Source organism: Rhinopithecus bieti, unplaced genomic scaffold, assembly GCF_001698545.2.
Source record: "Rhinopithecus bieti isolate Rb0 unplaced genomic scaffold, ASM169854v2 scaffold_28066, whole genome shotgun sequence".
NCBI classification, from domain to species: domain Eukaryota; kingdom Metazoa; phylum Chordata; class Mammalia; order Primates; family Cercopithecidae; genus Rhinopithecus; species Rhinopithecus bieti.
The window spans coordinates 312998-336220 of NW_016813021.1; the positions used below are offsets into that span (position 1 = coordinate 312998).

The 23223-nt window shown below is 35.8% G+C and overlaps 2 protein-coding genes across 3 annotated transcripts in view; one reads left to right on the top strand and one right to left on the bottom strand.

Moving 5' to 3' along the window:
• The window catches only part of MTBP (MDM2 binding protein), an 83834-nt gene extending 71176 nt beyond the window's left edge, over window positions 1-12658 (bottom strand). For both annotated transcript variants that reach the window (XM_017847563.1, XM_017847565.1), the window contains exons 1-7: window positions 12468-12658; window positions 11543-11623; window positions 6674-6747; window positions 6428-6579; window positions 4148-4206; window positions 2492-2636; window positions 1402-1519 (exon numbers count right to left, since the gene is read on the bottom strand). In XM_017847563.1, the coding sequence (XP_017703052.1) occupies window positions 1402-1519; window positions 2492-2636; window positions 4148-4206; window positions 6428-6579; window positions 6674-6747; window positions 11543-11623; window positions 12468-12585 (747 nt within the window). In that variant the 5' untranslated portion in view covers window positions 12586-12658. The remainder of the gene's footprint in view (window positions 1-1401; window positions 1520-2491; window positions 2637-4147; window positions 4207-6427; window positions 6580-6673; window positions 6748-11542; window positions 11624-12467) is intronic.
• The window catches only part of MRPL13 (mitochondrial ribosomal protein L13), a 48966-nt gene continuing 38391 nt past the window's right edge, over window positions 12649-23223 (top strand). The window contains exons 1-2 of the mRNA XM_017847513.1: window positions 12649-12987; window positions 14759-14882. Of these exons, the coding sequence (XP_017703002.1) occupies window positions 12961-12987; window positions 14759-14882 (151 nt within the window). The 5' untranslated portion in view covers window positions 12649-12960. The remainder of the gene's footprint in view (window positions 12988-14758; window positions 14883-23223) is intronic.

Consider the following 23223-nt stretch of genomic DNA (forward strand, 5'->3'; position numbering starts at 1 on the left):
CATGAAAATAACTCTGCCATTATCTTTCTTGTATGTAAACATGCAGTTTCAGAAAACATACAAAAGCAATTCTAGCAAACTGTATCTTCCACTCTTCCACTTGGCTATGTGGGGTTTTTGTTGTTTATTGGGGTTTTTTTTGAGACGGAGTCTTGTTCTGTCACCCAGGCTGGAGTGCAGTGGCACGATCTCAGCTCACTGCAACCTCCGCCTCCCGGGTTCACACCATTCTCTTGCCTCAGCCTCCCGAGTAGCTGGCACTACAGGCGCCTGCTACCACGCCCGGCTAATTTTTTGTATTTTTAGTAGAGATGGGATTTCACTGTGTTAGCCAGGATGGTCTTGATCTCCTGACCTCATGATGTGTCCGCCTTGGCATCCCAAAGTGCTGCGATTACAGGCGTGAGCCACCCACCGCGCCCAGCCTATGTGGGTTTTTTTTTTTTTTTAATATCAAAACACTTGCAGACAGAGTTCACCTGCAGATTTAACCTTTCTGAGATCAGGATGAGCAAACATGCAAATCAACAAGACAAATCCAGCCACATTGATTCCTGTTGTCTAATCAGAGATTTTATTAAACCATTACTAAGGGTGAATTAAAAAAGAAAAAAATGTGTAGTAATTAGTGTAGTAAAACTTTAGAGGAACTCAAAAGCCTACTCATGCTCCCATGCTACCCTACACAAACATTAAGAAACTTTCTTAGTTAGTTTTGCCTATTTACAAAAATATATAAATTACTATGAACACTTATTTCAAAATGGATACAACTTACAAAACCCACAAACATTCTTTCATAGTAAGAGACATCAAAATGAAATAGAAACTTCATAGACATTCAGGATTAGAAGAGTCCACCTAATAGAACATTCTCATCTTACAATTGAGAAATCTGGGGTCCAGTAAGGTTAAAAAAATTTTTTCAAAATCTGAGGGCTGGTTAGTAAACAGCAAAGATCACCTAAGGTAGTATTATGGGAAGACAACATGCTCTAAGCAATTTTTCTAGTAGTTTACACATGCAATAAAATACAGCAATTTGGATAAACAACATGAACTCGATTAATGTCAAATTCTCTGGTTTAAAAGAACGTTACATTCTGGAAGCAGCACTCAAAACACAGTCACATTATTATGATTAAATTAAATTAAAATCAAATAAAAATTCAGTTCATCAGTGGAACTACTCACATATAAAGTGCTCAGTAGTAATAAGTGGTTTATAGGCTACTGTATTAGTATAGATATAGAACATTTCCATTATTGCAGAAAGTCTACTTAGATAGTACTAGTCTAGAATACCTTTATAAGGTACATTTTCATTAAGATTTATTTAAATATCTGTGTTGTAAATAAAATTGAAAGGCCCGCTTGGCAAACTGTGAGTAATCCATTTACCTTTCTTTCCCATATCTGTATTTTTCCCCTCCATAATTCCTTTGAGTCAATAACATTTCTGAGATCTTCTAAAGATACAACATTAGCAGAAAGGTATTCTGCAATTTTCTGACAGTTTCTATAAAAAAAAAGATTGCAACAATTAAATACAGGGTTTTATATTTCACTGATTTAATCATTATAGTCAACTACAAGCCTAAGAGGCAAAATTGCAAAATTTATATTGCTGTATTTTTCCTACTAATATGAAACACCCATTAAGTCAGTCTCTAAGTGAATTGCTGTCACATGTTCATTTAGTCCCAACATCCTCACAAACTTAGAGTAATTATCTTTAGTACTAAGGATGAAGAAAGACTTTCCTCTTACTATTGGCTTAAAGGTGTCAGATATACACACACACAGGCACAATGTCACTTCCTTATCTTCAAAAAGAGAACTGCTCTCCTATATTGTCCCCATACAGCTTTGCATGGAATTCTCTAACAGCACTTATCACAGACTATCTTGACTGTTAGCATTCCTGTTTCTCGCTGCACTTCAATGAAAAAGATCATGTCTTCTCACTTTCTTAACTTACCAGCATCTATTGCTATGCTTGCCATAAAGGTATTGCTCAATAAACATTCATTGAATGAAAACAAATCATGAAGTTATTAAATCCAATTGAATGCTTATTTAAGGGTCAAAATTGTAATATACAATTAATCCTTGCTAAAATACCATAAAATACAACAGTGTATATTTATTCCTACATTGGCACATAACAGAAAACCAAATACAACATGACAAATCCAGTGTATCTATGTTCAAAAGCATACAGTGTGCTTATAGAATTAATCCTCAGTAATGTTGTAAAACAGCATCAATATTTACTAAACACTTAAATATTTCAGAAACATAAATATAAAATATGGAACATCTAGATTCTTCTCAATACACAAATGTGCAATCATGGTATAACACACAATTTTATCTTGTCACATTAAAATAATTTTCAAATGCTGAGTCTGAAAACAGAATAGTATGTTAATTGTGAAAACAGACAATGCAACACAGACGATAATCAAATATGAACAAAGAAGCTTACATTTCACAATGATTTCCTGCTATAGTGATCTTTGCTGAATACCATTCTTTCAAATGTTTTAATGCTCCTATAGTAGGTAAACAGTCTTTCAATTTAGGAGGATCTTTGTCAGAAGGCAATAGTATTATATCTACCATTGCTCTACCTAGAAAGAGAAAAGGCATTTTGTAATTTTTAAAAAGTTAGATCTGAAATGTCTCAAAATAGTACCCTGAGCAACTGAATTTTACGTTTATTTAGAAAACTGAATTTTATATTTATTTAGAAGACAAAGGAAGATTTTAGTTTTAATTTCTGAAATTCTTCAAAACAATATATGTCTTTAGGAATTCAAACTTTTTAAATGTTCATCATTTGATTTATAGCCATGTTATCTTGAAATAGCTAGCATATACTAGAAAACAATAAACTATATCATAACTACTTGCCAATTCTGCAGCAGTGGCCAATTACACACATTGCTCTTAAGATCATCAATGCTATTGTACTCAGCAGAGAAAAAAAACCTGTGCAATTTCATTATATTTTTCTAAACATAATTTTGTTATCCAAAAGAGAATGAATTAGTGCAAAACTGTAATGTTCAAATAAATGATGTCTCTTCTATAAAGGACAATAAAACACTCAGAAAACCAATTACACTGACATCATCATTGGATCCTGAGAAACAATAACTTCACAAAACTTTAAATTTTATAAAATTATAAATTTCCTGAAGGACTACAAAAATCAAAATGAAACAAACTGGAGCTAAATTTGATAATCAAAGTATTCTAATTTGCCAAGACAACTATGTAATATTTCAGTGCATCCTTTGAATTCAACACATTTCATTTTAAAAGTTGATACGTTGGTCAACTCATTCAGTTATTTTTCTATGTGGGGCTTTTTGTACTAATATATGATCTCCTTGAATACAGAGATCAGACTGACTATAAGCTATAACCTTCTTTATGTTATCACAGATGCTCTATTCATCATGGTACACCTGGCTCCTAGTACAAATATTTACTTCATAATGACCTTCAATAAACAAAGTATTCAGAAAAGAATACTCTTCAAAGTATTTGTGGATGCCAACTGTACCAAATATTAGATGACAGCTACTTGATTAACACAAAGGAAAAAAGAAAAAAACAGTTTTAGGAATATTATGATACAGTATTTCACAAAGTATTCTTTCTACTATGGGAAAAAAAATATTAAAAAAAAGCTGAGGAAACGCCTTCTTTTATGGTATGACATTCCATTTGATAATGCATATACTAACTTCACCATAAAAGAATGTTATCCAAATTATTAAGGTTAAATAATCTCTTTTTTAAAGAGCTGTTTATAGGATTAGTCTTCTACAGAACATACTCTGAAAAACAACAGTCTGTAGTAGAAAGATTCTTCTTCAGTAATAACTAAATAACCAGAGATAGTTATTTAATTTTCACCTAACTAAATGAAAACAATGAAAAGAACTGCCACATCTCAGTAATGTACTCTAACGGAGTACATTCTGTATCAACTTGAATTATAAATTGTTTTGCAATTTTTAATTTAAAGATTAAAGTGAGAACACTAATATAAAGAATGAATTTATCACTTATTCATAAAAAGTGTAATAAGATAAGATACAAATTATTGAAAGTAGTCATAAAATATTACCAGGAGCAGGAAGCTTGTCTGATAACTGATGTAAATTTTCTGCAGCTTCTTCATAGAGACTAAAATAAAAGGGTAAGTTAGGGAAAAAAAAACCCACAAATATATTTATATATAATCATAATAGGTACTATTAACTAAAAAGATTGTTGCACAGACACAAACAGGTTAGATGTATAATCTCATTTTATCTTTATGACAATTCCAGGAGGTACTACTATAATAGTATTATTATCTCCACTTTAAATAACTTGCCTAAAGTTACATAATTAGTATGTACAGAAGCTAGGATTCAAACTCTGAGTACAAGTTCTTACCCACACCCCAAAAACAAACAAACAAAGGGAATAAAACTCCCTAAATTATAACTAGCGTATTAAATATAAATCATAACAGACCAAACATTTTTTTGGAATCTTTTATTTATTTATTTATTTTTGATTTTGGGGATTTTTTTGAGACAGGGTCTCACTCTGTCACCCAGTCTGGAGTGCAGTGGCATGATCACAGCTCACTGCAGCCTCAATCCTACAGGCTCAGGTGATCCTCCCACCTCAGCCTCCTGCATAGCTGAGATAGCTGGGACTACAGGCACACGCCACCATGCCTGGCTAATTTTTTTATTTTTTGTAGATACAGGGTTCTGCCATGGTACCCAGGCTGGTCCCAAACTCCTGGGCTCAAGTCATCCGCCTGCCTCAGCCTCCCAAAGTGCTGGCATTGCAGGCATGAGCCACTGCACCCAGCCATTTTTCTGAATCTTAAAAGTAAGAAAATGCTAAGTGTTTAATAAAAAAGGACATGATTTTTCTCTGAATGGTATTTAACAGTCTTGACTAAAGAATATGATGCCCTCCTCAGATCCTTCAAAATGGATTAGTTTTTTCCATATGATACAATTTTTTATTATATAGCATAAAGGTACTTAAATCCTTTATTATAAACCTACCATCATCTTAGAAACTTAAGGCATCTGATGTAAACTCCAGTTTTCAAGCTCCCTCTTGTGGAAATAATTATTAGGTCACTTATTAGAAACGTTTATACTTTAATAGTGGTAGGAAAACATATGGAATGATACGAGTTTTTAAGGGTAAACGAAAGCACCTGAGAAATCACCTAAAAGTACTTCAATACTTTATGGACAAGAAAACAAAGGACCAGAGAAGTTACATGACCGGCCTAAGATTGTGTAAATAAAGTCTACCTCCTTGGTTCAGTGATATTTCTCTGGTTCTGAAAGGTCTCCTTTTATTAATCAGAACAAACAAATATGACCTGGAAAAAGGAAAATGAAATTTTTTAAGTCTACAGCTACTTACAGATATAATATGTGACCACTACCATAAGAGCAGTTTTGTCATGAAACGTCATGAAAGACTAAAATAAGAGGTATTAATTATAAGAGGAGGGATATTTCAGAAAGAGAAAAATTACTATCACAACTTATGTCACCTGGATCAACTTACATATTGTACCACAATTCAAAAAAACCTAAACGTGAACTCAATCATGTATATATAGTCCTCACAAACTCTTTATGGATTTTAAAAGGTACCTGAAATGCTGCAAATACACATAAATTAAAGAAGTCACATATTTTGGCCTCAAATAGCAAAATGAAAATGATACTTTGGTATGAATGCTAGCTATTAACATTAAATAACATTTCTATTCAAGCTTTTAAAATACATTATTGGCCAGGCATGGTGGCTCACAGCTGTACTCCCAGCACTTTGGGAGGCCAAGGCAGGCAGATTGCTTGAGCTCAGGAATTTGAGACCAGTCTGAGCAACATGGCGAAACAATATCTCTTAAAAAAAAAAAAAAAAAAAAAAAAATTAGCTGGGTGTGGTGGTGCACACCTATAGTTCCAGCTACTCTGGAAGCTGAGGTCAGAGGATCGCTTGAGCCCAGAAGGTCAAGGCTGCAGGGAGCCATGACTGCAACACTGCACTGCAGCCTGGGTGACAGAGCAAGACCCTGTTTCAAAAATAAAATATTAGGCAGAATTTATCTTCAAGAAAGTAATATGTCAATTAAAATACGACTTTTTATGATTCTTGACATTATGTAAGCTTAAGAAACATGCATTTTAAAGAATGTTATTCAAATAAAAGGCCCAAATTGCCTTATGTCTTCCAAAGTGAAGAGTCGAAAATTTCAATTAACTAGAATTTCTTCAGTAAAGATGCTAAAATATATAATCTTCATTCTCATGGATTAAAATAACTGTCTAATATTAAGTATTTTAATGATAATACAAAAACCATATAAGCATACTCAGCCAAGGATAATGATTCCCTGCTATTACTATCTTCTTCTTCAAAACACTCAACAGCACTCAAACATTCTTCGATATTTGTTTGAAGAACATCTTCAATTTTATCTTTTTCTGTATCAAAAGTTATCTCTTGCCAATCAGAACTACAAAACTAATAAATCAAAAGATTGTATTAAATAATGGATGATGAAAGTATTTATATTAGTAAAGACATTCACTAATAGCTATTTTTAAATTTATATTACCTGATAAAATCCGTATATTGCCTGCACTGCAAAGAACCACTTCTTGGAACCAGGTATACCACCCACTGAACAGGCTTGAAAATAAAATCACACTTATTATTAGAAAGGCATACCATAAATAAGCAGATGACACAGCATATATACGGTACTTAGAGACCATAATTTTGAAACATATTACATAATTATCCAACATATATATGTGGATCTTTTAAAATCTCTGCTAAAATTCAAATAGAATAATCTACCTCAAGAGCAAAATTCTTTACTCACAATAAATACTTGGCTTTCGTTTGTCACAATTCAAAATCCCTATTATTATTTTTTATTATTTTAATCATCATTTCACACAGATTACAATCTACCATAAAGATGTTGAAAATACAGCTACTCAATTACCACTGAGTAACACAAAACCATGTAAGTCATTTTAGTGAAAACAATTCCTTCTCCAAAGACCATGCAGGTTGGTTCAGCCCAACTAGAGACAGAGGCATTAAAGAGCAACCACAGCCTAAAGATAAGGAAGATGCTCTTCTTGGAGAATGGAGTATTATATGAGGATATAAAATTAAGGGTCACCCCAGGGTATGTGTCAAGGAGTCATAAAGAATTTAGAGCTGTGTATACAAACTGGACTCAAAAAAGGAAGAAGAAAAGTAGTAACTGAGGCTTAACTAACGGAAGGAAGCGAGGTAAGATGCTAAATTCTTATTACCACTTTCTTCCAACAATCTCAGCAGAAGACTCCTACCACCTTAACAAAATAGAAACTATCAGGTAATAATTCTAATAACATCCTCTCAGGAAACACACAACTCAACGTGTACTCCCATTAAGTCTTTCCTCTTTCCTCCGCTTTAACGTGTAAGAGGCACTGTCCTTCCAATTCAATGTTACCGGCCAAACCTCCCGAGACCACTGATTCTATTATCTAGCCCACTGATTATCTTTCCTGCATTTCACTCTGCTCCCTTCTGTCTGTTCTTTGTCATTGCCATTTAAACACACACAAGTGTTTCTCAAAGTATTTCTTTTTTTAAAAAGGGGTCCCTTTAAATTCATCTCCACTTCACTTTCTTAGCTCTTCCTCAAAGATAAACTTCTGAAGGTGCTGTCCACACCTGACTGTCTCCATTTCCTCATCAACTTTTCCACTTCCTTCCATATGCATTTCAATCTGTTTTTTGTCTCCAATATGCCACTGAAAGAACACTCATCAAAGTCCCCAATAACTGACTTGTTACTAAATCTAGCAGTTTTTAGTGCTGTTGTTATTTGACCTCTCAGCATAAGAGAAAAATAAAAGATGACATATTTGACTACTTTCTCTTTAAAACACTTGGCTTCTGTGGCACCCATCTTTCTGGCTCCTCCTTATTCTTTTTAAAAACTGGTGTTCAGTTCTTCTAAATACTGGGATTCAGTTTGAGACTTTCTGTTCTTCCTACTATCCATAAGCAATCCCATCATTTCTCATGGCTTCACCTGACATCTATACATTAGTTCTATACTTGGTATTAACTGGTGCAAAATAATTGCTTTTTTTGCCATTATTTTTGCAACATCCGAATATCTCCAGCCCTCTCCTACATTTTTAGTTCCAGACACACGTATCCAACTTTTATAAAACATTTTACTTTTAATTTTACATTGTAAACATGTAAAACATTTTATATTTTACTTTTACTTTGACATCTTACAGGCAACTATTAACAGGTTTCAAATTGAACATGTCATATTCCCTCCAAATCTGGTTCTCCTTTCTCACTAAATGCCACCATCATGCTGTTACCCATGCCAGAAACCTAATGTCACCCTTGATTCTTTTCTCATCCTTCCCTTCTTCTACATCATACCAATTCAACGCTAAGGTAGGTAAATTCCACCTCCATAATTTCCTTCAGATCTATCCGTTTTCCTTCACCCTGGCTGCCTCTCCCATTCCTCATTTGGTCTTCTACAGAATCCCCCTATACAGAAATAGCTATACTTTTCTCTAATCCATCTACTATACTTCAGGGAGAATACTTCAAAAGCACAGATCTGATCACGTCTCTTCCTTAATTAACACTTTTAATGGCTACTGATTACCATTAGGAAAAAATCCAAACACCTTGAAACTATTTACAAAATCCTCTAAATAGCCATGCCTACCTCTTCACCCTTATCCCAATTATAATCATCTTGTACTTTCCGTCCCTCAAACTTGCCATATTACTGAAATCAAAAATCCTAGTATGCAGGAAATTCAGTGCAAGCAGTTTCTATTCTCATGGCTCTTATATGCACAAATTCCAGTTACTATAGCTTAAATAACACCAGTTCCCCAACAACCTGGTTTAAATTTCAGTTACCATAGTATATTAATTAACTATAATTGCATAGTTTAAGACTTCATTGCAAGTTTCTCAGTCTACAAAACCACTGTATACATAAAAGATGTGTGTCATGATCAGTAACCACTCATGTTACTGCTTTTAAAGTATGTCACTGATTTGTCACTGCACAAGTGCCAGTCAGTTCACACACAGGTAGCAAAGGATGTAATTGTGTTGCCTCCCGGTTTCCCAGTGTAAATCCATGTGATATTTCAGAAAAGTGGATAAATGGATGAGGGAATTTTTTAAAAGAGAGAGATAAACACCAAAGAAATAAAAGTGCTAACACTGAAAGCGATCTTCAAACTAATGTAAATAGAATTCTAAAACAGCTGCTGTGACAAACACCTTTTGATGAAAAAGGTGAAGATGTCCCAGAGAAAATGACGCTAGCAAAAACCTTAACATTAAAGGAACTCAGACATATTTCACAATAGTGAAAGTCCAGGTCGGGCACAGTGGCTCACATCTGTAATCCCAGCACTTTGGGAGGCCAACACAGGTGGATTACTTGAGCCCAGGTGTTCAAGACCAGCCTGGGCAACATAATGAAACCCTGCCTCTACAAAAAGTTAAAAAATTAGCCAGGTGTGGTGGCTCATGCCTACAGTCCCTGCTACTCAGGAGGCTAAGGTAGGAGGATCACTTGAGCTGGAGAGGTTGAGGCTGCAATTGCAGTAAACCATGATTGGGTCACTGGACTCCAGCCTGAGCAACAAAGTGGGACCCTGTCTCAAAAAAAGAAAAAAAAATTGAAGAATAAAACATTGGAAGTTGATACAACTGGAATATGATAATTCGCCAATAAAAGAAAAGATGGTCATTCTGTATCTTAAGTTACGTGATGATGCGAAGGTGGCAAGCACTGTTCAAACTACTCTTGATAAGGTTTTTACAAAGAAATAAAACACTTTAATTCTCAATGTTTCTAAGGTTTTAAATTACAGTGTACAAAATAAATTTTATTTTATTTATTTTCTTATTTCCATAAAATTTTATAACAGTAATAGAATTTTTAATGTTTTGATAAAATATAATATATACTATATATATTTTTTTTTTTTTTTTTTTTTTTTTTGAGGCAGAGTTTTCACTCTTGTTGCCCAGCTGGAGTGCCAATGCTACATCTCGCCTCACCGCCAACCTCCGCCTCCAGGCTTAAGCCAATTCTCCTGCCTCGCCTCCCTAGTTAGCTGGGATTATAGGCATGTGCCACCAGGCCCAGCTAATTTTTGTATTTTTAGTAGAGACGGGGTGTCTCTATGTTGGTCAGGCTGGTTTCGAACTCCTGACCTCAGATGATCCACCCGCCTCGGCCTCCCAAAGTGCTGGGATTACAGGCGTGAGCCACTGCGCCCGGCCTGACAAAAGATATTAAAGGTCATGGGACAATTCTAATTTTTCTCATTGATTATTATATTAAGATTGCTTTGCACAATCAATTATAAAGTACCACACTACCATGCAAAACAAGGACCGTGTGTATAAGAAACTCCTAAATACACAAGTGGAAAGTAAAATTTATCATGAGAACCCCTAGAAAACTCTCAAGAGCTCTTTTACATATACATCTGAGGTGCAAATGAAAGAAAATCTTTCCTGCAATAATAGTAGTATTGACTAAAATTATACCAACTTGAAAATTAATGAGTACTACTAGGCCTTGGAAAACAGGCTAGGGCAACATATACATATTAGAAATCATTCCCCAATGGTATTAGCTGACACCAAGCCAAGAGACAAGAGGTTCTCTAATGAAAGAAAAGAAAGGTGCAGATTGTACAGTCACAGGAACTACAAATTTATCAAAAGGAGCAGACCCTTCCTTGCATCAACAGAAACTTCCTTCAGTTTTTAGATATTGGTCTGTTTTGGCATCTCCATTTTCAGAACATTTAAAGGACATTCTCCAGTAAAGGACAAGAAGAGGGAATAAAAGAAAAGATAACTATCAAAGTCAGTAAATGCATTTGTATAATGCCAATAGAAGCTAAAGGAGGAAAGATTTTTACAAAGTAAGGGTTGGTCAAAAAAGCAAAATACTTCAAAAAGTCAAAGCAGATAAGAACTGATTGTGTTTAGTAATTATTGAGTACTGTTAAGAGAATCAGTAACAGCTAAGAACAGAAATAAATAAATGGTAAGGAAATCAGTGTGGGAGCATTATTTATATATTTTTACTTAGGATAAAACCATCCTCATAAAGCCACATTCCCCTTACTTATACAGAACTAAGATAGGCAAGAAAATTTCATAAAAGGAGCAAAACTCAAGCTGAGAACCTAGAATACTTTTCACAACTTTATTATACTCAAGCATCAAGAAGAAAGGAGTAATCTATTTTTCAGTTTTGTACTCCTTTAGTTACCTCTGTAACTCAGTGCCTTGTACACAGTAAAGAAGTATTTCCTTGTATTCCTTAGGGTCCAAATTAATTAAGTTAATTTCCACTACAAATGCTGTGCCAGAGAAAAGAGTTTATTATACTTGCCAGGGAAAGTACTATCTTCTGGATTAACTGAAGCACTAATGCTTCTTTTCAAGAGGTGATAAACATTTGCTGCTGTGAAGTCTGAAAAAGAAAAGACAGAATAAGTCAAAGGGCTCCAGACTTACATAATCTAACTTACTCCAGTTTCACCATCAGAGGCTGTCAAGACCAGTACGTTGTACATAAAAGTACTACACGCTACTCAAGATCTGTTCAAGTTTTGATACAGTAAATCTAAAGCAAGCAGAGAAAATAGAAAAGGCTCCCGATCTGTACATGCCAGCCAGTTAGCACAAATGCAAAATTCCCCTCAAAAGAATAATTTTAAAGAGAAGGGAAATTCTGTCACAATACCTTATACACAACCACATACATTTACTCCTCAAAATGCTTGTTCGATCGAAACAAATGAATACATAGAAGGCAATATTGAATCTAGACGGGTGCACAAAAAGCAGTGCAAACGCAAACAATTAAAATCATTTAAAATTCATCATTTGTTTTTGAAACTTAGTTTATATGTGGGATGTCTCCTCCCATTAGATGTAAATTCTAGTACAGCAAGATATTTGTCCATCTTGTTCCTGTCTGTATTAACTGCATGTGAAACACAGGGGCAGAAATAATAAATGCATATATATATCCCAAAACCAGGAAATTCCATTACGAAGGCATAGAAAATTTATTAAGTTAAATATTTACTATGCCAAGAACTTCTAAGGGCTGGAATCTTGCATCCACAAATTTGTCCCTGTTTTTCCATGAAGATGCTATTTTTGCAGCCTTCATTAACTCTATCCCAGATAGAGTCCCAGTTTCGTGGGACAACTACATATTGATCCCTCTCCAGCAGAACTTTATCACAAACTCAAACTTCTTCCCCGCTCCACAAGCCGTTCCCGCCCTTTCTCATCCCAGCGCTTACCCGGCTGTTTCTCAGTACCCTCACCCGACGACACCTCTGGCCCATGTTCTGCCTCCCTACTGGCCGCCGACGGGAATTTTCCTTCCCCCCAGATCACCAGTAGCAGGTACCGATCCATCTCCTCAGAGATCACCCCCCAATTTTAGGTCTCGGCTTCCACATCCAAATTGACGCGCGCTATGACGCACTTCCTGTTCCCTTCATTTAGGTCGGCTGGAAATTGTGTCCTCCGTCGGGTTTCCGCAGTTTTCCAGCAAACGAGTTATTTTCGGGAGTTACTCCCTAAATAACTGCATTATCTGCACCTTTCATGACGAAATTGATGCCGTGGGGAAGACTGGAGGAAACTCGAGGAAGAGGGAGAAGCCGACAAGTGCTGGACGGGCTAGGAACTGTCTTGCTTGGGTGTTAGCGTTTCCCGCCGGGCCAGTAAGGCTGCGTCACCCGGCTTGGCTACTAAGAGAAGGACGGACGGTCTTGCTAGTCGGGAAACATGTCTAGTTTCTCTAGGGCGCCCCAGGTGAGCTCGGACTCTTATGGCTTGATGGGGTTCGTTATACTGGCAGAAGGAGAGCGTTGGTTCCGTCAGATTAAGTAGTGAAGCTGGGGCGACAGGGAAGCCGAGACCCTCGGCTAAGAGGTGGCTTGGGAAAGCACAAGAGGGTCGTCAGTCTGGCAAGCACTTAATGTCGTTCGTTTGTTACTCGTCCCCTTTTCTTTTCAATCTGCCCTTTTTTGGGGGAGTGGGGCTGGGGGAAGAGGATTAGGAGAGCAGGTCGGAGAGGTAATAAGGTGGATCACATAGGACACTGTAGGCCGTTGTAATATTTTGCTTTTTTTTTTACTGAGTAAAATGGGGACCTATTGGAGAGTTTTGATCCAAGGAGTAACATGATCTGACCTGGTGTCAAAAGGAGCACTCTCACTGCTGGGTTGAGAATAGACTGTTCAGAAATAGAGGTTAGTAGAGGACAGAAGCAAAGAATATGTTTGGAGGGTATTACAGTAATCCAGGCGAGACGTGATGGTGCAGAGACGCTGGAAATCCTATGGAGTGTATTGAAAGTGGTCAGGTTTTGTTTGAAGGGGGAGTCAATAGGACTTCTTGAAGATTGAATATAGGCCAACAGCAAAAGAAGAAACAAGGATTACCCCAAGGATTTTTGGTTTGTACACCTGGAGGGTGTGTCATCAACTGAGATAGGGAAAGCTGAGATTGAACCAGGTTTCAGGTGGAAGAATAGGAGTTAGTTTGGGTTATATCGGTCTAAGATGACTCAACCCAGTGCCGCTCCAAGTGTGGTTCCTTCCGTGGACTGTTTGTTGCCTGTCTGTGATGAGATAAATACAGGAAGTAAAATAAAACTTTTAAAAGCTTTTTGAGCAATTTGACATCGTCCAGCATTTGTATTTTTTTCATTAAAGTTTTTTTTTTTTTTTTTTCTTTCAAAGTATCACACTATTTGTCTACAGTGGATGGGGACAAAACTGGCCTTTTCTTATGTGTAGATTAGTTTGAGGTTGTGATAAGTAAATTTAAAATAAAACCAGCTAGCCTCGTTTTATTTTTCCAGTATTGTTTAGCCTCTTGTGTATATGCATAGAGAAAGCATCTGGTGGAGATCTTTCTGGCCTAGAATTTTCTAAGAATTTGAATACACTGATGACGACTGTAAAAACAATGGTCTATTCCTGAGGTAACCTAAAGATGACTATTTCAGGCAACTTTTTAAAGTTGAAATTTATTCCACATCATCCATCTGTACTTTCCCGACTGCACTGTTCTATTTTACTCTCCCCAGGAATTGAACTTCCGAATCGTCTTCAGTTTCCAATTGGCCACTCAGCTTTCAATATAATGTACCTACTAATCTATAAATGTTTTTGAAGACCTTCATAAACAGCTTCTACTTTCTTACAAGTTTCTCATTGCCCCTCCAGATTCTATTATGTGTTATACAAAAAAAAAAAAAAAAAAAAAAAAAAAAAAAATGTAAAGGGAAATATATCTTTGGGATATTTATAGCAAAACGTAAGTCATATTGCTAACAGGAAACCAGGCAGGAATAATTACTGTGTTTGTCTTTGCAGAATGATTAGAGCAAAAAAAAACCCTTTTCCAGAAATAGAAATGAAAACAAAAATTCTTTACCGATAGAGTTAGTTTTCAAAGAAATTGTTGACATTAATTGTAGAACACATGTGATATTATATAATAATAAATTTAATTACTGTATTTCCATTTTAATGACAATTATCTTTATTTTTTCCTCTCTTTTTTTTTTTCTAAGCAATGGGCCACTTTTGCTAGAATATGGTATCTCTTAGATGGGAAAATGCAGCCACCTGGCAAACTTGCCGCTATGGCATCAGTAAGACTTCAGGGATTACATAAACCTGTGTACCATGCACTGAGTAAGTATTATTTTAGACCTGTCATTAACCACTGTAGTTTTCATGCCGGAGTAGAATCTTGGTGAAGTTTGACAGGGCTGAGTTTAAGGACCCTTTTTATTTTTCCTGAGGATCCTGTATTCCATTCTTGCTGAAACCATACTGGCGCCCTAAACTGAATTTGGCTTATTCACGGGAAAACCATATGGATCAGTTTACCCAGAACAAGCATATTTTATGCCACTGCCCAGCAAAATTATTAATAGCCCTTCTTTTAACACTCAGAAATAACCTGAATTGCCCCATGACTTAAACTTTCACTTTTATGTATGTCCTTTCACATGATGACGCGCATATAAAGAGTTTTTAAGGGAAATAATTTTGTCCTCTCTTCTAAAAAAATCATTTCCCCTAGAAAAATATATGGTGCTAGCTAGGTATGGGAAGCTTATTTTCACTAATAAGATTAATAGACTTGCTTTTCTGTATCCTTTTTCCAAAATAAAATTAAAAGTTGTTTTCATTCTAGAAGATTTCTGCTTACAGATAGTTTTTGATAGACCTCATTTACCCCAGCACTTCATGGCCAGATCCAGATGTCAGTTTTTAGTCCTCATACTGGTTGACTTGTCAACAGCATTTGCTGTAATTGATCACATTTTTATTTAGCTTTTATTGTGCAATATATTAAACATACAAAGATGTGTATATAAAAATATGTGATATTTTAAAGGAAATTAACCATAATAACAATTATAATGGTGAAATGAATATACTCAGCATTGGTTTGTTTCCAGTTTTTTTGCCATTATGTTATATTATATTAATGTTGCTATCAATATTCTTGTGCCATTTTCCTAGTACACATGGAAGAATTTTTCCAAGGTATGCCCAAAGGACAGGAATTACTGGGTTTTAAGGTGCATAGAAATTGAGTCTTTATCATGCCAGTAGCATGCAAGAGTTTCCATTACTCCTCATCTTCAATAACACTTGATATGTTCATTCTTCTTAATTTTGACTATTCTGGTAGATACAAAATGCTTGCTTTGTGATTTCAATTTGCATTTTCCTGATGACAAATACGGCTGGCTGAGCATCTTTTCATTTATTGGTCTTTATAGCCTCCTCTTCTGTGAAATGTCTATGCATGTCTTTTGCAAATTCTTCCACTGAGTTGTTTGTCCTTTGCTTTTTTCTTACTTTTATTATAAAAGGTTTCAAACTATCAGAAAAGGTCAAAGAATAGTACAATGAATTTCTTTATACTCTCCACCTAAATACAGTTGTTAACATTTTATCATATATTTTTTATTAAACCATTTGAAAATACATTGCAGATGCCATTATAATTCCCCCAAAATACTTCACCGTACATCTCCTAAAAATAAAGATACTCTCTATGTAACCAGAATGCCATTGACACACGTAAGAAAATAAACAGTACTTTAATTAGATGGTCTAATGTTCAGTGCATTTTTAAATTTCTCTGGTTGTCCCAAGTATGTTTCTTATAGCTATTATTTTTTTGAACCAGGATGCAACCTAGGTTTATGTATTGTCTTTGGTTGTTATGCTCCTTTAGTCTCTTAATCTAGAATAATCCTTCTTTTATTTTCTTCTCAACCTTTTGAGGAGTGCAGGCTAATTTCCATCTAGAGAACTTTCTTCTTGAAACACATTCTTCACTTGTTTCCCTGGATTCACTTGTTTCCCTGTTTCTTCTCCCTTTCTTAGTACCCTTGGCTATCCTCAGCTTTCTAAACTCTCCAATGCTCTTCTCACCAAAAATTGGAAGTGCCTCAGGGCCCAGTCCTTGAAGTGCCGAAGGCCCCATGCCTTAGATGATTGCATTATGTCTCATGTATCTAAAAATCATCTATATGTTAATGCCTCCCAAATTTAAATCTCCAGTTTTGACCCCTTCCCTGTATCCTAGACTCACATATACAAATTTCTATTAAGCAAATTTTTCTAGTGTCTAGTAGACATCTCCAATGAATAAGTCCATTTGGAGATGTCTTATTTCTTGTCAACTTCACCCAAACCAACCTGTTCCTTCCCAGTTTTCCATCTCAATTAATAGCATCACTATTCTTTTTGTTGCTCTGGTTTGAAGGCGTTGTCTTATCTGCAACTCCTCTTTGTTCAACCAAAAAAATAAAAAATAAAACAAGCATCCTTTTCATTTCATATATATATATACATACACACACATATTTAAAAATATATTAGAAAAAAGTATATCTGAACTCGGGCACCTCTCATCATCTCTCCCTCTACCCTGATTTTAAACTGCTGTGCTCTATCCTGTTTTTATTCCAAAAACTGTCTCACTGTGATCTGTTTTCTTCTGCCATTGCCTCCATGTAATTTTTTCTCCATAGATCAACTACAGTTATCTTCTCCAAAGGAAATTTCTGTGTGTCCTACAAGAACTTAAATAATATGGTCCCTGTTACCTTTCTGACTTTCTTTCCTTTTTTTATTTATTTACTATTTAATTAATTATTTCTGTCAATCCACTCAGGCCTGTGCTGTTCCATTAACTTGCCTGCCGAGCACATTTTTGCCTTATGCCCTTTTTTTTTTTGAGACAGAGTCTCACTTTGTTGCCCAGGCTAGAGTGCAGTGACCCGATCTTGGCTCACTGCAACCTCCGCCTCCTGGATTCAAGCATTTCTCCTGCCTCAGCCTCCCAAGAAGCTGGGATTACAGGCATATGCTACCACACCCGACTAAGTTTGTATTTTTAGTAGAGACAGGGTTTCACCATGTTGCCAGGCTGGTGTTGAACTCCTGATTGCAAGTGATCCATCCACCTTGGCCTCCCAAAGTGCTGGGATTATAGGCGTGAGCCACCACGCCCAGCCCTTAGGCCCTTTTCACACTCTGTTCCCTCTGCCTAGATATTCTTTACCAGATATCTGCATAGCTTATTTCTTCATGTATTTCAGATTTCTGCTCAGGCATTTATATTCTGAGAGAGGCCTTCCCTGATTCCTCTGCTCACCCTTTCACTCTGTATACCTTTTCCTTGCTTTAAAAAAAAAATAGTGTTCATGTATCACCTGAAATGTTATGTAAGTATCTGTTTATTATCTACCTTCCTTCACTAGACTAAGTTTCCAGAGCACAAAAAATGTTGCCTATTTTGTACACAGCAGTGTCCCTGGTACCTGTAATAGTGCTTGACACATAGTTGGAATGTAAGAAATGTTTGTTAAGTGAATGCACTTGCATTTATGAATTCCAGTTGTGAAAATGAAGAAAATACTTTTAGTCAGGGCTCTGGCATTGAAGCTAAGTCAGATTTTTGGATCTGTGGAGCTAAGAGGAAGGATATTCCAAATGATTTGATTTGGGCAAGAGCAAAGATTTATGCTGTTCTAACCTTTTTTCTCTACGTAATGAAAATTTCAGTAAGATCAAAATAAACCCACACTCTGAAATCTGTGAGTATATAATATGAATCTGAGGTTTTGTCTTGTTAATCTTTGTTTTTCAAGCACCCCCCAGTACAATGTCTGGCCCATCATAGATGCTTGCCAGAAATCGTTTGTGGAATGACACTTTCAAATAGATGTTTTGTGAGTAGTCAGTTCTTGTTCCCTGTAGTTATCCTGTGAACACTGGGTTAGTGAATACTGAACCACTGCTTCTGGGGGAGATACGGAGTTAGATTCCTCTGAACCTCTGGTCACAGCATTTTCATCAGGATTTCATTGCTATTCAGCTATATTATAATACAACTGGGACTAGAACTTAGGCACCTGTTTCTCATGTAGGAAATTCCCCATTCCACTTCACTCTGGTGATACTTAACCACTTGTACTGAGTATTCCTGCTGCTTTTTTCCTTAGCAATGGTATCAGCAGATAATAAATGAGATCTCTTAGGTTGTCTCTGCAGAAATGCAAATAATACAAAATCTGAAGAAAAGTGCAATTAGTAGCAGTCACCTAATTTCTATCTCCAAATATAGCACTATCTGTCTACTCAAAGTTCTGTTTCCTTATTACCAGGTCGTCATTGCAAAAGTGTATCTTAGATATGGATGAATAGGCATTCTGCTAGGATACCAGAAGAGCTCTTGTGGCTGCCTATTAGGTTTCTGTGAAAGTAGAAACTTATTTTTAAAGACTGAATTGCATTTTTGTTTCACTATGTGTTTTGAGACAGAGTCTTACTCTGCCACTCAGGCTGCAGTGCAATGGAGCCATCACAGCTCACTGCAATCTCCACCTTCTGAGCCTCCCAGGTAGCTGGGACTATAGGCGTGCGCCATCATATCCAGCTAAGTTTTTTGTAGTTTTTGTAGAGACGGGGTTTCACAATGTTGCACAAGCTGGTCTTAAACTCCTGAACTCAAGCGATCCACTCACCTCAGCCTCACAAAGTGCTGGAGTTATACATATGAGTCACCTTGCCTGGGCATGTTTCGCTGTATTTAATATGTAACATATTAGCAAAACTTCTTGTGTCCACAAGATGTCACTAAAATCAAAACTTAAATTGCAAGCAAATTTTCAATTTATAAATATGTTGTGTTTTAAAAGTTCATTCTAACATTTAGTGGTTTAATAAACATTTATTGAGCAGATATTATGGGTTCATAATCACTATAAATATATTTTTTTGAAAATTGACCTACAGTTTCCCAGAAAAATAATATTACAAATGATGATCATTGTTCTAGGAATGGTTGTAAAAATTAACAAATAATGTATCTGAACATAATGTATACAATATTTAAACTACCTTATTTGTGAAATGGATGTTTGTGAAGTGTTGTGGAAATTGACTTTTCATTATAAGTTTATTTTTTATGGAAAATGTGGGTTAAGGTAGAAAGAATGTGGAGCTAGTAAAGGAATCCCTCCTTCTAATAAGAGCTGCCCTCTTGAATTTGGGACTTGGGAACTTTTTGAACATGTTTCTGATAAATGAAAAGAAAGGTTGTATGTGGTGATTAGTGGAGTATGACTTATTCTTTATGAGGATTCTACTCCTTTCACTGCCAACTGATTAATTCATTGAGGAGGACTATAGGAGCATTTAAAGGAAGCAGAGGAAAACCTTTCTTTAGCTTTGCTAAAATTAGATTATGTTAAAATATTTCTGTTCTGCATTGAACGAAATAAAAGTTGCACTCAGTTTATAAAGATTAATGTTATGAATGCTAACATACCAAACAATTCAACAGAGATCAGATTTATGATCTAAATCTAATCTGTAGTATTGTGCCTTGTAAGTTTATGATGCTCTTCTTAAAGTTGCTTAGCTAACATATTTTTCTCTTACTATTCAGTTAAATGTATAAATGTAATTCAAATGTTAATATCACAGCATTTTAATTTTGCAATCTAAATTGTACATTTATACTTCACCTCACTCCTAGAATATCATCCTACAAAGCACTGCGGTAGATTTTTGCTTCAGGTTATATCTAGAATACGTATCTCCTTTGGAAGTGACTATATCGATATTGTCAATAAATTAAACAGTATGCCTTGTTCGTGTTACAGTATCTATACATTCAGCAGATTTTGTGGTAACCTATCTGATCATTCATCACCTTGGCTGTGCACAAGTTCAGGGATGCCAGAAATAACACTGAAGTAGCCATTGGGACATTTGTCCTTCCAAACTTAGAAACAAACATAAAGGCCAAAGCCAAACTTTGTTGTTTATCACTAATTCAGAATAGCTATTTTTCAAACATTTCTCAAACTAAATCTTCAAGGAAACCCAATAAATAAAAGCAGTACTGTCCTAGTTGAATGAAGAAGAACCTGGATCCTTGTGCCTTGAGTCACCTTTTAGAAGCCTAAGACTGAATCACCTGCACTTTAAAAACCACTATGCTAAAGCAAACAGCTTATAAGGAAGGATTCAACCCTATAAAGGGGAAAAAAACAAGCTACAGACTGGAAGAAAATATTTGCAAACCACATCATCCACAAAAGTCATATCTAAAATATATAAAGAACTTTCAAAACTCAACAGTAAAATCAAACAATCTAATTAGACTATGGGCAGAATACATGAACAGATGGCAGATAAGTACATGAAAAGATGTTCAATATAAGTAGCCATTAGGGAAATGCAAATTAAAACCACAGCGAGATAATACTACACAACTCTCAAAAAAGCTAATATAAAAAATAGTGACAAGTGCTGATGAGGATGCATAGAAACTAGATTACTGATGCATTGCTGGTAGAAATGTAACATGGTACAGCAACTCTGGAAAAGAATATGGCAGTTTCTTCTAAAACTAAACATGAGTTTACTATATAGCACAGCAGTTTCATTTCTCTTGGACATTATCCCAGAGAAATGAAAATTAAGTTCATGAAAAACCTGTACCAATTAATAATCCCTCCACCCTACTACTCTTTATCTTCCCATGTTCATCAGGTCCTGGCATATTGCATTTTCATTTATTTGTTTGTTTATTACCTGGCTTTTCCACTAGAACATAAGATTTATTAACAAGAATTTCTCTGTAAGGAACTTAAATTTATAAGCAAAAAACCACCCCATTAAAAAGTGAGCAAAGGACACACATAAAGAGACACTTTTCGAAAGAAGACATACAGTCAACAAGCAAATGAAAAAATGCCCGTATCGCTAATAATTAGAGAAATGTAAGTCAAAACCACAATGAGATACCATCTCACACCAGTCAGAATGGCTATCACTAAAAGGTCAAAAAATAATAGACGTTGGCAAGGGCAAGGAGAAAAGGTCATGCTTATACACTGCTGGTGGGAGTGCAAATCAGTCATTCTGGAAAGCAATTTGGTGATTTCTGAAAGAAAGAACTTAAAGAACTTCTGAAAGAACTTAAAGCATGTACAGTTCATTTAGCACTATTCATAATAGCAAAGATACGGCATCAACGTAAGTGCCCATCAGTGGTAGACTGGATAAAGAAAATGTGGTACATATACACCATAGAATACTGTAGAGTCATAAAAAAATGAGATCATGTCCTTTGCAGGAACATGGATGGAGCTGGAGGCCATTATCCTAAGTAAACTAACACAGGAACAGAAAACCAAATACTGCATGTTCTCACTTATAAGTGGGAGTTAAACACTGGGTACTCATGGGCACAAAGGGAACAACAGACAACTACTTGAGGGTGGAGAGTGGGAGGAGTGTGAGGATCAAAAAACTACCTATTGGGTACTATGCTTATTGCTTCGGTGACAAAATAATCTGTATATTCAACCCCCATGACACGCAATTTACCTGTATAACACACCTGTACATTTACCCCTGAACCTAAAATAAAAGTTTAAAAAAATAAAAAGAGGTTTTTCAGTTACATTCATTGCTGTATCCCCAGCATCGAGAATGGTACATGGCATTAGTAAGTATGTAATACATAGCAAGTGGATTTGTTCATCAATGGAAAAGGGTTATAAAGTAAATTTTAAAAGAGCTGGAGACTCCCAGCAAGCTAAATTAGTGTCTCTATCTGAATTTGCCCTTGCATGGAATATTTCAAACATGGTTAAAAACGAACACAAGGGATTTTCGTAAACTTACTGTGTCTGGTAACTCTATATGAGGGATCTATAATTAAGAGTCTGCAGCAGGGATCTAGGACCAAAAAAATTATACAAATGCTAGAACAAAGTAGAGTTCGTTATTTCAGTTGCAAAAACTGCAATTACTTTTGCACCAACCTAAATAGCATGGCTTACTTGGCACAGACAGTAGTGTTGGAAAAACTGGTAAATAAGGCTACAAAAAGTTATCCTATACTCTAGGTCTCCTTGAATCCCTAACCAAGGAGTTGGTACATGGGGAAGTACAAAGATGGCAAATAACTGTAACCTGTCAGTGGTTTGCTGAGAAGGACTTCTGAGATCTGAGAATTTAGCAGAAAAGAATACGTAATTGATTAGTGAATGATATCACTGCCTCCTTATGGCGTTGTAACTACCACTTTTTGCCATCTGGTTGTGGTAGACATGTAAGATCTGCCTTCGAAGTTTTACTAGGGTTGTATTTGAAGCTTCACTTTACCACTTATTAGACATATCATTTTAGCTGAGTTGTTTAACCTCTGACTCTGTTTTCTCATTAAACATTATTAAATAGTAAAAGTGTCAGGCAGAGGGAGTACATTAGCTTTACCCAATACCATAGTTGTGAGACTTTGAGTGTTAAAAGTGACTATAAAATGCCTAGCTCAGTGCTTTGAAAGTAGAAGATATTGAATAAATATTACTTCCTTTCCTCCCAGGCAATTTTGAGGAAAAATTATGACTTAATTCTGGCTTAAGGGAGAAGATGGGCCAAAACATTGAGGCGGTATAGGACTAAGAGGTGCCCCGATGGT